This window comes from Triticum aestivum, chromosome 4A (assembly GCF_018294505.1).
Source record: "Triticum aestivum cultivar Chinese Spring chromosome 4A, IWGSC CS RefSeq v2.1, whole genome shotgun sequence".
Lineage (NCBI taxonomy): Eukaryota > Viridiplantae > Streptophyta > Magnoliopsida > Poales > Poaceae > Triticum > Triticum aestivum.
Window position 1 is genome coordinate 5,017,947 of NC_057803.1, and position 13,720 is coordinate 5,031,666.

Consider the following 13,720-nt stretch of genomic DNA (forward strand, 5'->3'; position numbering starts at 1 on the left):
TCACTTTCTTTTTAACACCCCACTATATGTTTCTCATCCCTGTTTATTGACCTGGTCGCAAAACTCCAATTAAACTGATTTTGTGTTGTTTTTTTCATCACAAATGTTTCAGCATTGATTGTGGATTTTTTGCCTGCACGTACCTTGAGGTGTGGGATGGCAAAAATGTTCCAGCCTTAACTCAGGAACAAATTCCAGCTCTCCAGAAAATTATGACATTCAGGTGGTTAGATCATTATCAAAACAAATGCAAACAGTGGCGTTATCATATGTTCGGCAGCGGGTGATGAGGTGATATTTTTTTACTACTGTGTGATAACTTCTACCAAAATGTGTTGATAACTTTTTTATATGAATCTGTCATCGACAATGCCATGGAGCAAAGGGTGATGAGGTGATACTTTTTTTTACTACTGTGTGATAACTTCTACCAAAATGTGTTGATAACTTTTTTATATGAATCTGTCGTCGACAATGCCATGGAGCAAAGTGTTGACATGCTGTTTTACTATAGTATACGTAGTCCGAAGTCACTGACTATATGATAAATTCACTACTATGATTATATTTTGTTAATAAGCAATTTTTAGAAGTGCAAGCAGGCCTAATTTTTTGTTCATAAGTAATACAATGCAGTGCTAGTAGCCTTCAAAAAATGTAGATATAAAAATATTGGATTTACAAATCCATGTCAATTTCATCATACATTGCTGGTAACTGGCATAATAGGGTACTGATAGCTTGCTTAAATTATAGATATACACTTTTTGCATTACAAAGCAATTATAAATGCATGATACAATGCTGATAACTGGAATGTTATTGGGGCTTGTAGCTTGCACATTATGGTCCATGAAAAAATTGTAGCCACCATCTTTCCTTTTAATAGCACCTTCTTCATTTTTATCTTGCTAGGGGAGATTTGCATGTGCGTTTGTCATGTTCCAGACTCCCGCACACACCACATTTCCTTTTTGGCTTGGGTTTTGCAATCTCAAAACATGACTGCTTTCTTTTTGACTTTGGTCGCCCCTTTGTTGTAGTCTTGGGAGGGTCTAGTATCAACTTTGTGTTTGAGGACGGAGCTGCATCAGGATGTGGGGGCTGGATGAAAAAAGCATGATTGTTTTTGCTAGCATGTATCGTCACACGCACACTTTCTTACTGTGTGGCAGGGCTACCCTCTCGCTGCACATTAGTAGCACTTTCTTGTTGTGTGGCGGTGTTCTCCTGTCGCTGCACATTAGTGGCACTTGTTTGCTATGTGGCTGGTTTCTCTGGATGTCTTGCATGGGGGTGTTTTGGTGCTGTGTGACGGGGTTGTCTTCATTCATCCGCCCCACAGGTATCGAGCAGGGATCTGGCTGTCCTTGAAACGATCCTTTTGCTTCTTCCTTTTCCTTTCTTGCTTTTTTAAGTTGATTGTTCTTCAGGGTTTCAAGCTCCTCCTTGAAATTATACAGGTGTTTTCTTGCCAATCTGGTCCCGTCATCTGTTAGGCAAGCGTCTTTGGCCGATGCCTTAAATTCTTTAAGAATTGACGTGTATCGCATGACGCTTTTCCCCTCCTCTGGCATCGACTTCTTAACTGTTGGCTGTTCGAAATCAGGTTGAATAAGATCCTCCTCTGGATCCCAGGTCCACCTCTTTAGGATGTACTTTTTAGGTATCTCGTATACCCCAATTTGGTCCATAACTCGTAGTACATGCGCGCACAGTAGACCGTCACGATCAAACTTGCAGCAACTACACGAGTATGTCTCTTCAACCATGTTTGCTTGCACATGGTAGTCCCTGTCTCCATATTTTGGTATTATCCCCCGCACTGAGCTGACCTTGAAAGTACCATCATCCAATGAGTCGCATCTGTATACTGATTTCACCTTTATCTCCACCTGGAACTTGCAAAACAAGTTATGTGTGTACAGCCCCCGCACCTGCATCTCCAGCGGGTTCATCGAGTACATTTCGGTTTCTTTGTACACTGTTTCCAACTGCTCTTTTGACACGCTAGCCATCACCTTATCCTGTATCGCAGTGTACTGTTGTGCGAATTCAACCAGTGAGTTGTTTGGATTGACATACTTCTTGAGCACAGAGTTAAAACCCTCGCTTCTTGTCGTGGTCTGCAAGAATGGGAAAAAATCATGCATATAGTATACCGGGACCCAACACTTCCTGTTCTTCCACAACCATTGGAAATGCTCGTTGTCGGTCTGGACATACGCTTCCATCATTACCCACCACTTGTGCTCAAACTCCTCAACTGCATTCATAACATATACATGGTAACATCAAGTATTTGAAGGATGGTAACATTGGTTCAAACATATTTGGTAACTAGGGAACACCACTATTGTTGATAATTCTGTCACACACACCTGGTTACTTTAGTTCAAGCATCATGGTAAGTACTTTGCACACAGGATAAGTTTTTTTTCCAAAGCGATTACCACTCTGTGTGTGTAGTATAAGCATCATTTTTAACTAGCAACAAAAAGATACTCATATCAATCAGCACTAGCTGGTGATTGAAAAGTTTTTGTTGTAAGTAGTGGGGTGAACAACTGAAATGTGTACATCAAACATGAACATGATAGGGGTAGTACAGAAAGCAATTAATGTAGGTAATTTTGCTATAATCCTCTAGTAACTTGTCACCTTGTTAGATGGTAACTGTTGTTATCATGCATCTAAACCCATTTTCTATGTGCCCATTTTTCTGTGTTTTAAGTTAGTGAGGGGTGAGAAGTAAAATACCAGCCAGGCTGTTGTCAACATAATCCTTGAATGCATTGTTTAGTGGCTCATTGTCAGCCATCAGCTTCCCAAGCTTCTCTTGTGCTTTTTTCATTATATGCCAGCGACAATTCCTGTGTACTATCCCGATGAACACCTCATCAATAGCACTCCTCATTGCAAAATCTTGATCTGTTATTATGTTCTTTGGTGCAATTCCATCCATTGCATGCAAGAATGCATTAAACAGCCACACAAAGTTACCAGATAGTTCGTTTCTAACAAACCCACAACCAAATTGGATTGGCTGCCCATGGTTATTAATGCCAATGAAGGGCGCACATGGCATTTTGTACATGTTTGTCATGTATGTTGTGTCAAATGAGATGACATCATTGTATCTAGCATATGCCCTGCGTGACGCACCATCTATCCAGAATAAATTTTCCACTCTGTCCTCATCATCAAGCTTTATTCTCCAATAGAAATCTGGATCTTGTGCCTTCATATCTTGGAAGTACGAGATTGTGCTCCCCACATCAGCATTGCGGTACTCCATCCGGAATTTAGCTTGCTGGTTTGCAATGTCCTTTGTTGTGTATGGTACATCTTTAGGATTCCCGTAGAACCATTGCATTAGTTGCATCTGTCTTGACGTCTCTATGTTGCATCCGTGCAATATCTTTAAGAAGTCCTGCTCATCTTTTGGAATGTTCCTATGTGTTGATAGGAACTTTGTCAAGGACGGCTTTCTTATTAGAGGATGGTTGTGGTCGTCGTTGAAGCGTTTGACTCTCCACCACGCATCCGTGTGGGTGATGTAAAGGTGGGCCGGACATCCCGACCTCACAACCTTCCCTCTTTTCCTCTTCTTCATGATGCCTTTTGGGTCCTGCACATCCTCTATCTCCTCCTTGTTTGTTTTTGCCTTGCCGTATTTCCCACAAACCAAGAGGACTCTGCTTACAGTATTGTCTTTAATTGTTTTTCTGGATTCTAGTCTCATTCCAAACCCATGTCTCAGTGCATATTGCATGTAGTGTTCATAAGCTTCCTCAAAAGTATCAAACTTCATCGTTTCATCAGGAGGTTTCGTTGTGGAGTATGCCTCGGTATTTTTGTCTCTCTGTTCAGCATTCTCTCCTCCTGTTTCTAGACTCGCCGGCTCGCTGACTGAATGATCAAAGAAGCTTTCTCTCCCCCCTATGCTGCTAGTAGTCGGTTCTTTGCTTGTCTCTCGAACCACCGGGTTGCTTCTAGATGTAGCACCTGTAATGTGATTGAAAGTTGTTAATTTGTGTTATATTTTCTGCACGCCAAAACTAGTGGTATCTTGTACTCCAGTTGCTTGGTAAAGTTTGCATGCATTAAGATGTTTTTTGTAGCTGTAAAGTGAAAGCATGTAATTCCAATTGTAATACAGATTGCATGATAATTCATATGCAGTAAGTGTGATAATTGTACCTAAATTCATGGTAACCTGTGCGCATCAAGCTACGTGATTGATGAATTGTTTCATGGTGAATGTGATAGTTGTAAATAACATAGGGTGGTACTTGCAATTCAAGTACGATGGTAACAAGTTTGTGTATAAAAATGTGGTGGCATGGTAAATGTTTTACCTTCATCTGTTTTGGCAGAACCAAAGCTTGCCGTGTGTGCATATTCACACTGTTGGTTTGTCTCCACACCACTCATAATGATATCCACATTATCCCCGTTGTCATGCGCCATTTTCTTGTGTTGCAGCACCTGCTAGCACATATGATTGCATCCATTAATTTTCCACACTTACAAGCAATTTTGATTATTTTTTCACAACAACTATATTTTTTTCTTTTACTGCACTCATTACTTCTTTTTTATAACAGGTATCGTTTTGGCAGTAACCAGCATATGGGAGTATGACAGCAATAGTTTCTATCAACCTCATTTCATGAACATCATTTCTTATCAAAAAAAGTCTGGTGGCAACAATGTAAATCAACACATGGTATTCTTGTAGTGTTTTTAGCACCTTTGGTTCTGAGTTTTCCTGGTAATTTGTAATGAATTAGCATGATAACTTGTTCTGACATGGGTTTGTTCAATATAAAAAGGAAGAAAAGGATCTTTTTCTATGTTGAATAAATCTTAAAGGATGCTGATTACTCAATGCACACATTCTGGTAATCTATATTCATTCGAGATGGTATGTCAGTTTTAATGAGAAAATTCATACATGTATTTCTAACATGCTCCAAAAAAGATAGCTTGACAGATTGATGATGATAATCTATATGTGTTTATGTTGGTAACCTAATGATGAGGTAAATCAATGATGTAATATGTAGGTACGAACATGGACCAATTTTACCAACTTTTTGGTTGTAAAAGAGGAAAATTTAGTCAATCTTTTTGTTGGTAACCTGACTGAATTTGAGTGGTAACTCAATTTACAACCGAGGAATTTGATTTTATTGGTATGAAATGCAAATGCAGCAGGTGTATAGAGGTTGAATCACTTACCTCCTTTCTTTTTTGCCTGATTATGACGAAATAGAGACGAACTGATGTAACCCCTGTGATGTTGTTGTGGTAACCGGGGCCCTCCCTCAAATCCTTTGTGTTTTGGTGATGTTTTTCGCGGTTTCCTTTTTTTTGGTGGATCAGACCTGGGGTGGAGGTCGCCGGCGATGGAGGCGCGTCGGGGAGAGAGGAGAGAACTGATCGAGGCAGGTGGATGTTTCTTGCGATGGAGGTAAGAAACTAGGTTTTGGGGTGGTAAGTCACGTGCAGGAGGGGGGAGGTGGGCCAAAGGGGCTGTGTTAACAGTCTTGGGCCTCAATGCGTTGCGCGCGGTGGGCCTCGCGAGAGAAGGCTGGGTCGTGGGTGGCGCTGCCGAAGTGGGTCACGCGCGGGGAGGGACGCAGGTTTTCGATCGTGCGGATTTGTCGCTAACCACCAGTCGACTGGTGGTTAGTCGCGTCCTTTAGATATTGTATTGTTTCTAAGTTGAAAGAGAGGGAAGAGGAAAAAGAAGAGAAGCGGGTTGTAGATTTACAGCCGTCTGCAGCACAGACTCCAAGATATGGGTAAGGTGGGTCATATCTTTAATAAAATGGTACTTTCTTGTAGTTAACTAGTACTTCATCAGTTCCATAATGTAGTGCCTATGAATTTTTCTAAAAGTCAAACAATATCAAATGCACATCATTAAATACATCATGAGTTATATTTTCATAATTTACATATTTTATAGTGCAGATGTAGACCGTTTTCTTTATAAACTTGATCGAAGTTGGCAAAGTTTGACTTTCTATATATACTACATTGCGCAATGAAGGGAATAGTATTATACGTGTTGACTATTACATTGGTTGTAAATGGTAACATGATATAACCAGTAGATAACTATATTATAAACCATGCTCTTAGGTTGATGATCCACGTATCTTCCACGTGGCCGCATGCCTGCATATGAGAGGCCCGAGGTGAAGCGCATGGCCAGTGCTACGTCCAGCGAGCTGGGATGCAGGGCTGGATGAGTGGATGTAGTACAGCCGTACAGGTTTGTACCTCCAACTTGTAAACGGAAATATCTGGAGGAAGGTGTGCCGGGAGTCGAGAAATAGTTTGGATTGCCGGAGTCCTCGAGGAACAACTCGTGTCCTGAATTTAGCCACAGCTTTTCATGCACTGATTTTGTGGCTACACTCCCTCCGGTATGCTTTTCTTAGCTGAGCAATGTTTTTACTGCGTTTTTTGCAGGTCTGCGACGAGGTTCAAGCTATGGTTATGTCAGCTATAAGTAGCATTTTTTGAAGTAAAAATAAAGGATAAGTATATTTTTGACATTCGAGCAGCTCGCGGTAAACAAAAAACTGTAAATATACACGTCGGTGAACAGTAAACTCAAAAAAATAGCAAACAAAATCAAAACAGTATGAACTTTTTTGGCATCAAAGAGGCTTGGGTGTTCAACGTGTGTGCAAATTTTTGTGGTGTTTGGGCATCGCACGAACTCGTGAAAAAAAACAAAATTTGTCTCATATTTATTTTTATGAAAAAGTGCTTTTTTTTTGGCTAGAGCTCCTCGTATGTCATTTGATCACGAAATTTTGCACGCATCTTACGTACCTGAGCATCTTTGATGCCAAAAAGTTTCATAATTTTTTTATGTTTTTGCTATTTTTGAATTTACTGTTCACCGACGTACATATTTACAGTTTTTTGTTTGTCACGAGCTGCTCGATTGTTGAAACACCACGAAATTTTGCACGGGTCTTGCGCACCAGAGTATCTTCAATGCTGTAAAATTTCAGATTTTTTTGATATTTTTTTGATTTTACTGTTTACCGAGTTACTATTCACCGCGTACTAAAACCGCCCGAAGCGGCACGAGGGACGAAAACTATCCGGTTTTGAGTTGAGGGACGATTTCTAAACTCTCGAAAAAGTTCGAGAACGAAAAATATACTTATCCCTAAAAATAATAATAAGTGAAAACTAAATGTCTAACAGAAAATCAGCATTCATGTAAAGGCTAAAAAGAGTTCAGCACTCGTCTAATTAACATACGAATAGATGATTTATTTGTGTGTGTCTTTGAACGTTGAAGGGCGCCAAAGGCGTCATGTGTTCAACAACAGTTTACAAAGCCCTAGTAAATGAAATGAGCTAGGGATAAGCACAACCAGGACTACAAAGCCTCTAAGGTACTTGAATCCTTGTTTTGCTTATCAATGTTTGGTATACTACAGGGTAACATCTTTTTGTCAAAAGAAAAAACTACAGATAACATTTGTTTGTATGAGCTGAGTTTACACAACAGATAATAGGTTCAACTGAGGATCAGTTGAGAACTTGATGTGCACAATTATGAGATACATTGTTGAGGTCCCTAGAGATATGGTACACATTAGCTTAAAGACCATCAGATACAAGAAGATAATCTGCTAAAGGCTTCCTAACTTTCCAGTTGATCTTGTTCGAAGAGATATTTCTTTGTGTTGCCGCCTTGGCTAAAGTCAAGTTGTCAGTGGGGCATGTAACCTGCTGGGCTTGGAGATGCCGGGAGATTTTTGCTGCTAGCAAAAGGCCTAATATAATGCTTCAGCATGTAGAGGCGAAGTTGTAGTTGGAGTAGAGGTAAGTACCATAATTTTGCAGTTGTTGTTTCCTTCAGAAAGTTGCAGAAACACTCGTGTCCGTGTCTCAGTTCCTCCACAATGGCAGTCATTTTTGGCTCTATCTGAGAAGGCTTTTAGACCTATAATAAGCAAGTCGGACTTGATAGTGCCCCCCTGCACAAGACTTGTTGATGGTTGTGTTGCCTGGTGCCCTACAACTTTGTGACGGTCTAAATCTGCACAAGTTGTTAGGTTTTGGATGGAAGTTATTGCCCACATTGTACGGGAAACCTGCAAAGGAGCACCAACTTTCCTGCCAAAGCGATTATTGTTACTAGATTCCCATAAGCACCACATGAAAGGGAAGACATTTTCTATACAAGCATGCGGATGACACGAATTAAGAAGAGCCTGAATAATCTCTACTAAGGAGCTGTGAGTTCGAGCGAGAATATCTGTTTCAATAAATCAGTGAACCAGGTTGCTCTAGCAAAGTCACAGAGGTCATGCTAGCTCTTTTGCGTGTAGGAATAACCCTCCTTAAGGATTCTCGTCAGCTGGAAGGGTCGTCTCCTCATGGCTGCTGGCCGTCGAGTTCTCATCAGATGCGTCCTCACAGCCATGCCCATGTTCACCATCATAATTCTTCATGCTCCAAAGAATTTTTTTCAAGGAGGTTGACAAGGCGCGTTGGCGGTTCCTATGGGATGGGGACAAGGAGCTTACTGGAGGCCACCGCAAGGAGAACTAGCGAAAGGTGTGCTCGCCGCTGCTATAGGGAGGTCTTGGCATACATGATCTGGCTAAGTTCAGCTGTGCGTTGCGCCCGCGGTGGCTTTGGCTTGCCTGGCGGCAACCAAACCGGTCCTAGGATGGGACTCTGGCACCGTGCGACGATGCTGATCACGCTCTCTTCGCCTCCGTCGCGCAGTCAATATTGACAATGGCACCATGACCCTGTTCTAGCATTGCTGCTACATTGGTGGGGTTATGCCCCGCACATCCCACCCTGCCCTGTTCAAGCATGCTAGGAGGAAGAATAATGACGGTGGCGCAGCTCTACTGGACAACTCTTGGGTCAGTGACCTCTCTCACGGGAATGTTGTTGCCCTAGTTCACGAGTCCATTCACCGTTGGAGGGTGCTCAACAGTGCCATGATCACTTTGTAGACGGGCATGCGAGACACAATCATATGGAATGCGGCTGCCTTCGGCGAGTACTCTGCCCGATCTGCTTACACTATGTGATTCCCGCAAACAAATTAGTGCACCTACAAGACCATTCTCTGGAAAAAGCCTGGACATCGGGGAAGACAAAAATATTCTCTTGGCTGCTTCACCAGGATCGCCTATGGTGCAATGACATCGACGCAGCTGGATCAATGAATATTTCCGCCGCTTCTGCATGAGAAAATCTTGAATCTTTAGTTCATTTGTTTTAGAGATGCAACATGTCCGTGTCCATCTGGAACTAGGCAACTCTCTGGAAAGGATGTAGTGCGTTGCGTCAAGACATCTAGGCTGCATCAAGCAACACCACTACATAGTATGAACCATCACCAAGCAAAGCGATCTATGTAGCAAGACAAGGGATCAAATCCATGGTCATCCTAATTTGCTGGGACATAATACTGGAGTTAAACAACGACATTTATAGAGGAAATGTCCCCTCTATCACGAACGTGATTAGGGCTTTCAGGTCAAATCTAGAGTGTTGGTGCCTTGCGCGCGTCAAATGCATTAAGAGCCCATTCAGAGATTTGCTGTCAGATTATCCATTTAGCAGTCGGTCTAATGGCTTCTTTCATCACTTGTTTCATGCTATTCTCCTAAATCAATGAATGTGGATAGGATGCTGGATCTTCCAAAAAAATATGCCATTTTTCTCTCTTCGTAGAAAAATGAAGGCTAAGAGCATCTCCAACAACATTTCTATTTTTGGCCACATGGCGTATTTAGGGCACAGGAGGGCAAAAATCGGCCTCCAACAACTGCCCAATCATGAAAGAAATTCAATTTTTTTTGGGCTGCCCAAAAAAGAGGCTCCTCGTGCAACAAATATAGGGCAGTCGGGCGGCTGTCCAGAAACGCGAGGCTGCTTCCGAACACCTGCCCGTGGCCAGAAACCCTCAGATCCACCCGCCCGGGCGGCCTCGCGCCATGGTCGGCTCCTCCTACCCCGCTGCCGACCTCGATATACTCGTCGCGACTCCCGCCCTATTTTAGGGCAGCGGTTGGAGCAACTTTGCCCTATTTCATGCCAAAAAAACATTCTTGTGCTGTATTACAGGGCTGCTCTCGGAGACGGCACTTGCTCGTGAAAAAAAAAAGCGTTTTATGCCCTTATTTTTTTACTCTATCATGTTTCTTTTTCAAGAAATAAAAAGAGATTGGTGTTGGAGGTGCTCTGAATTCCACTTCCACTCCCGCTGTGGAGAGCGAGACAGAGCTAGGGTCCGACTCGACCACAGGTCCCCGAACGGGCCGGCCCTTTTCCCTTCTTCTTGCGGCAGAAGGCAGCGCCAATAAACGCATCGGCGCCGTCAAGTCCCCCAGCCGAGGTCACACAAGCCCGCACCCGCACCCGCACCCGCACCCGCACAACAGAGACCCAGAGCAGGCGACACACCGCCCAGGCCCAGCTCCAGCTCCGGCGAGATCTCCGGCGACCCTTCGAGATGAGCCGCGGATCGGGCGCGGGCTACGACCGCCACATCACCATCTTCTCCCCCGAGGGCCGCCTCTACCAAGTCGGTGCGTGCCTCCCCAAACCCTAGCTTTCCTCCCCCCTAGTAGATCTGCGGGGGCGCCTGGCCCTCGATTCGTGCGGCGTCTGATCCGTCCGCCTGGTGTGCGCAGAGTACGCGTTCAAGGCGGTCAAGTCGGCGGGGGTCACCTCGATCGGCGTCCGCGGCAAGGACTCCGTCTGCGTCGTCACCCAGAAGAAAGTCCCGGTGAGTCGCCGTCCGCCCCCCCGGCCGATCCCAGCTCTCGCGCCGCCGTTGCTGGCCCGAGGAGCTTGCGAATTCGACCGCGCCCGATTTGTTTACTGCCGATGCCTGAGAGGTTTACCTGTATGTATACCTGATGAAAGGCTGAATTTTTTTTGCCCCTGTGATGTGCTTCTGGTTGCAGGACAAGTTGCTGGATGACACCAGCATCACGCACCTCTTCTCGATTACCAAGTACACCGGCTTGCTTGCCACCGGCCTCACAGGTTTGGTCACTGTGCCTTGTTTTAGTATATATGCACTGTGTGATACTGATGTATTGTGACAGTAAACTGAATTCGTTTTAGATAACGGCGATGAATGGTTTGTTCTTTGCGAGTTGGTGATGGATGCTTGCTTTTGTGTGTGTTAGCTTTTGGTGATTTGATAATCTCTAGTACTAGCATTTTTGACACTTTGGAAGTAGACCACCATCATACTGTGACTGTCTGTGTTTTACTGTGCTTTCTTTTAGTACCGATGTACTGTAAGTAAATTCAATTATAGTCTTGTAGATAACGATGATGGATGTGTTTTTCTTTGTGAATTGATGAGTGAGGTTTGCTTTTCTGCTTGTTGGGCTTTCTGATTTGGTGATCTCGAATAGTATTTGCGAGTTGGCCAAAATAGACTCACCCCCAACTGTGGTTGTAGCTACGATATGAGCGCAGATAATCTGATGCTCTAGTGAAATTAAACTAAGCTTATGTAGGATTCTGTATTGGATTGTAGTAATCTGTATTTGTGAGAGCTGATGGTCAAATGTGGGACCATTTTACATGTGTCATGATAGGCTGGAAACAGTTTTCATTCTTGCAGGATCTGGACATGTTTTACTCTTAAGAGATAATCCCAAATCTTCTTGATTTCTTGTGTAAAGAATGGGACTTAAGGTTATTTTCCAGTGTCATATTGCTTGCTCTTGCCCAAAGGGCTATTAATAATAACCAGAGAAACAGTGGAGGGCTTTGCTAGTTGTTTATATTTTGGACGAGATACTGGATAGTGTATACTTATATTGGTATGTCTACTCTGTTCTAATTTCTACCCTTGAAAAATCTGGTATTTGTTTGACAGCCAATATTTTGGCATGTCAAGTCGCAGTGTTGTAGCATCAGATATCACCCACTACCCTTTCTTTCCTTGTGAGTGTGATGTAATTAGGGTTCTTTCTTCCTTGTTAGTGTGATATGATATGGGCCCTTTCTTTCCTTGCTAGTGTGATATGATTAGGGTTAGGCCTTCAGATTACTGTATTTACTTACACTCATTCCTTCTGCTGTTCATTGATGTTGAATATCCTTTTTTTTTTGTTTCCCAGCTGATGCGAGGTCCTTGGTCTCCCAAGCAAGAAATGAAGCAGCTGAGTTCCGTAAAAAATGGGGATACGAGATGCCTGTGGATGTATTAGCAAAATGGTATCACACCTTATCCTTATCCGAGTTCCTTTTTGAGTTACCGAAGTGGCAGCTATAACACTGCATGTTTGATTAATATTTCAGGATAGCAGACAAAGCACAAATATACACGCAGCATGCGTACATGAGACCCCTTGGTGTAGGTTAGTACTATCACATTTACATCTGTTAGTACTATGATGTTGTAGTGTTAGACCAATTAGCTTAATGCCTATTGCCCACCATAATCGTTTTCTTTGGTATGTTCTTCAGTTGCCATGGTCTTGGGTTATGATGAAGAGAAAAATGCTCAGCTCTTCAAGTGTGACCCCGCAGGTCACTTCTTTGGACACAAGGTATACAGTAATTTTTTGCACTGCACTATATTATTCCTCAATTCTATACCCAGCCAAATGCTTAATCTTTGTCTTATGTGTAGCAAACCACTAACAAGTTCTTGTTTTTCAGGCAACTAGTGCCGGACTGAAGGAGCAGGAAGCAATAAATTTTCTGGAGAAGAAAATGAAGGATAGCCCGCAGTTCACATATGACGAAACTGTTCAGGTAAATGCACATCTTCTCCTCTCAGGCAAACAACAGGCTCTGAACTAGGGTGTTCTTATATTACTGAAGCTGATTCATTCTTAGCTTGAAGAGATATTTTGTGCTCTTTCCTTTTGGTACTCTCCACTAATATTTTATCATGTGTTCTCAGATTGCAGTTTCTGCATTGCAATCTGTTCTGCAGGAAGATTTCAAGGCTACCGAGATCGAGGTAAATTCACAAGTCCCCTTTTTTCAAGTTAAAATTTCTGTTCTGCAATGTGTGGTGTTTATATCAATACCTTGTGAGCGGCAGGTCGGTGTTGTGAGGAAAGAAGACCGTGTCTTCCGGTCGCTCACGACAGAGGAGATTGATCAGCACCTAACAGCCATTAGCGAGCGCGACTGAGCTATGAGACTGTAGCTGTCAATGCACCATAAACTGTTATTTTGTTTCATAGCCAGCCAAGAAACATTCAGTGAATCATTTCATGTGTAGCAAGAAAGACGGGCATCCACTCTGCCATGTATTAGTTGGATCATCCTTTGTGTGGTTGAATTTGCTACGGCTATTTCTATCGTCTTAACCTGTCTCAGATTATGTGGTGCCGCAACGGATTTTGAGATTCAAGTTTGGTCATCAATTTAGCCAAGGAAATAACCGTTATGGTCTTGCAATCTTTATTTACTTAGATTAGAAAACACTGCCACCTGCCGAGGTATAATATGGTTATATTTATAAGTCACTATTATCCAACTAAAGCCCAAACTTCCATTTTTCTACTACTTTTCCCTCTGTGATTGTTGTGTAACAAGTGAGTTTCTATAATGTTTGTTTGGCATATCCCCACCAAACCCAGTGACCTTTCAAGTTGTGGTTTTGCACTGTTTACTTATAGGTGAGTTTCAGGTTTTGCAATGTGTACTTATAGTTGAGACT

The 13,720-nt window shown here is 42.8% G+C and overlaps 1 protein-coding gene across 1 annotated transcript; it reads left to right on the forward strand.

Moving 5' to 3' along the window:
• Positions 1 to 10,302: 10,302 nt before the first annotated feature.
• On the forward strand, positions 10,303 to 13,376 carry LOC123084711 (proteasome subunit alpha type-6). Its single transcript, XM_044506201.1, has 9 exons — positions 10,303 to 10,604; positions 10,710 to 10,804; positions 10,986 to 11,067; positions 12,162 to 12,258; positions 12,343 to 12,401; positions 12,511 to 12,593; positions 12,706 to 12,801; positions 12,953 to 13,012; positions 13,097 to 13,376. Exons 1-9 carry the CDS (start codon positions 10,529 to 10,531, stop codon positions 13,187 to 13,189), a joined length of 741 nt encoding a protein of 246 aa, XP_044362136.1. The 5' UTR covers positions 10,303 to 10,528; the 3' UTR covers positions 13,190 to 13,376.
• The last annotated feature ends 344 nt before the right edge of the window (positions 13,377 to 13,720 follow it).

Excerpts from the sequence above, each read along its gene's own strand:
- LOC123084711 (XM_044506201.1), top strand. The coding sequence starts at position 10,529 with ATGAGCCGCGGATCGGGCGCGGGCTACGACCGCCACATCACCATCTTC. Across the intron at positions 10,805-10,985 it reads TCACCCAGAAGAAAGTCCCG|GACAAGTTGCTGGATGACAC; the intron begins GTGAGTCGCCGT and ends TTCTGGTTGCAG. Across the intron at positions 12,594-12,705 it reads GTCACTTCTTTGGACACAAG|GCAACTAGTGCCGGACTGAA; the intron begins GTATACAGTAAT and ends CTTGTTTTTCAG.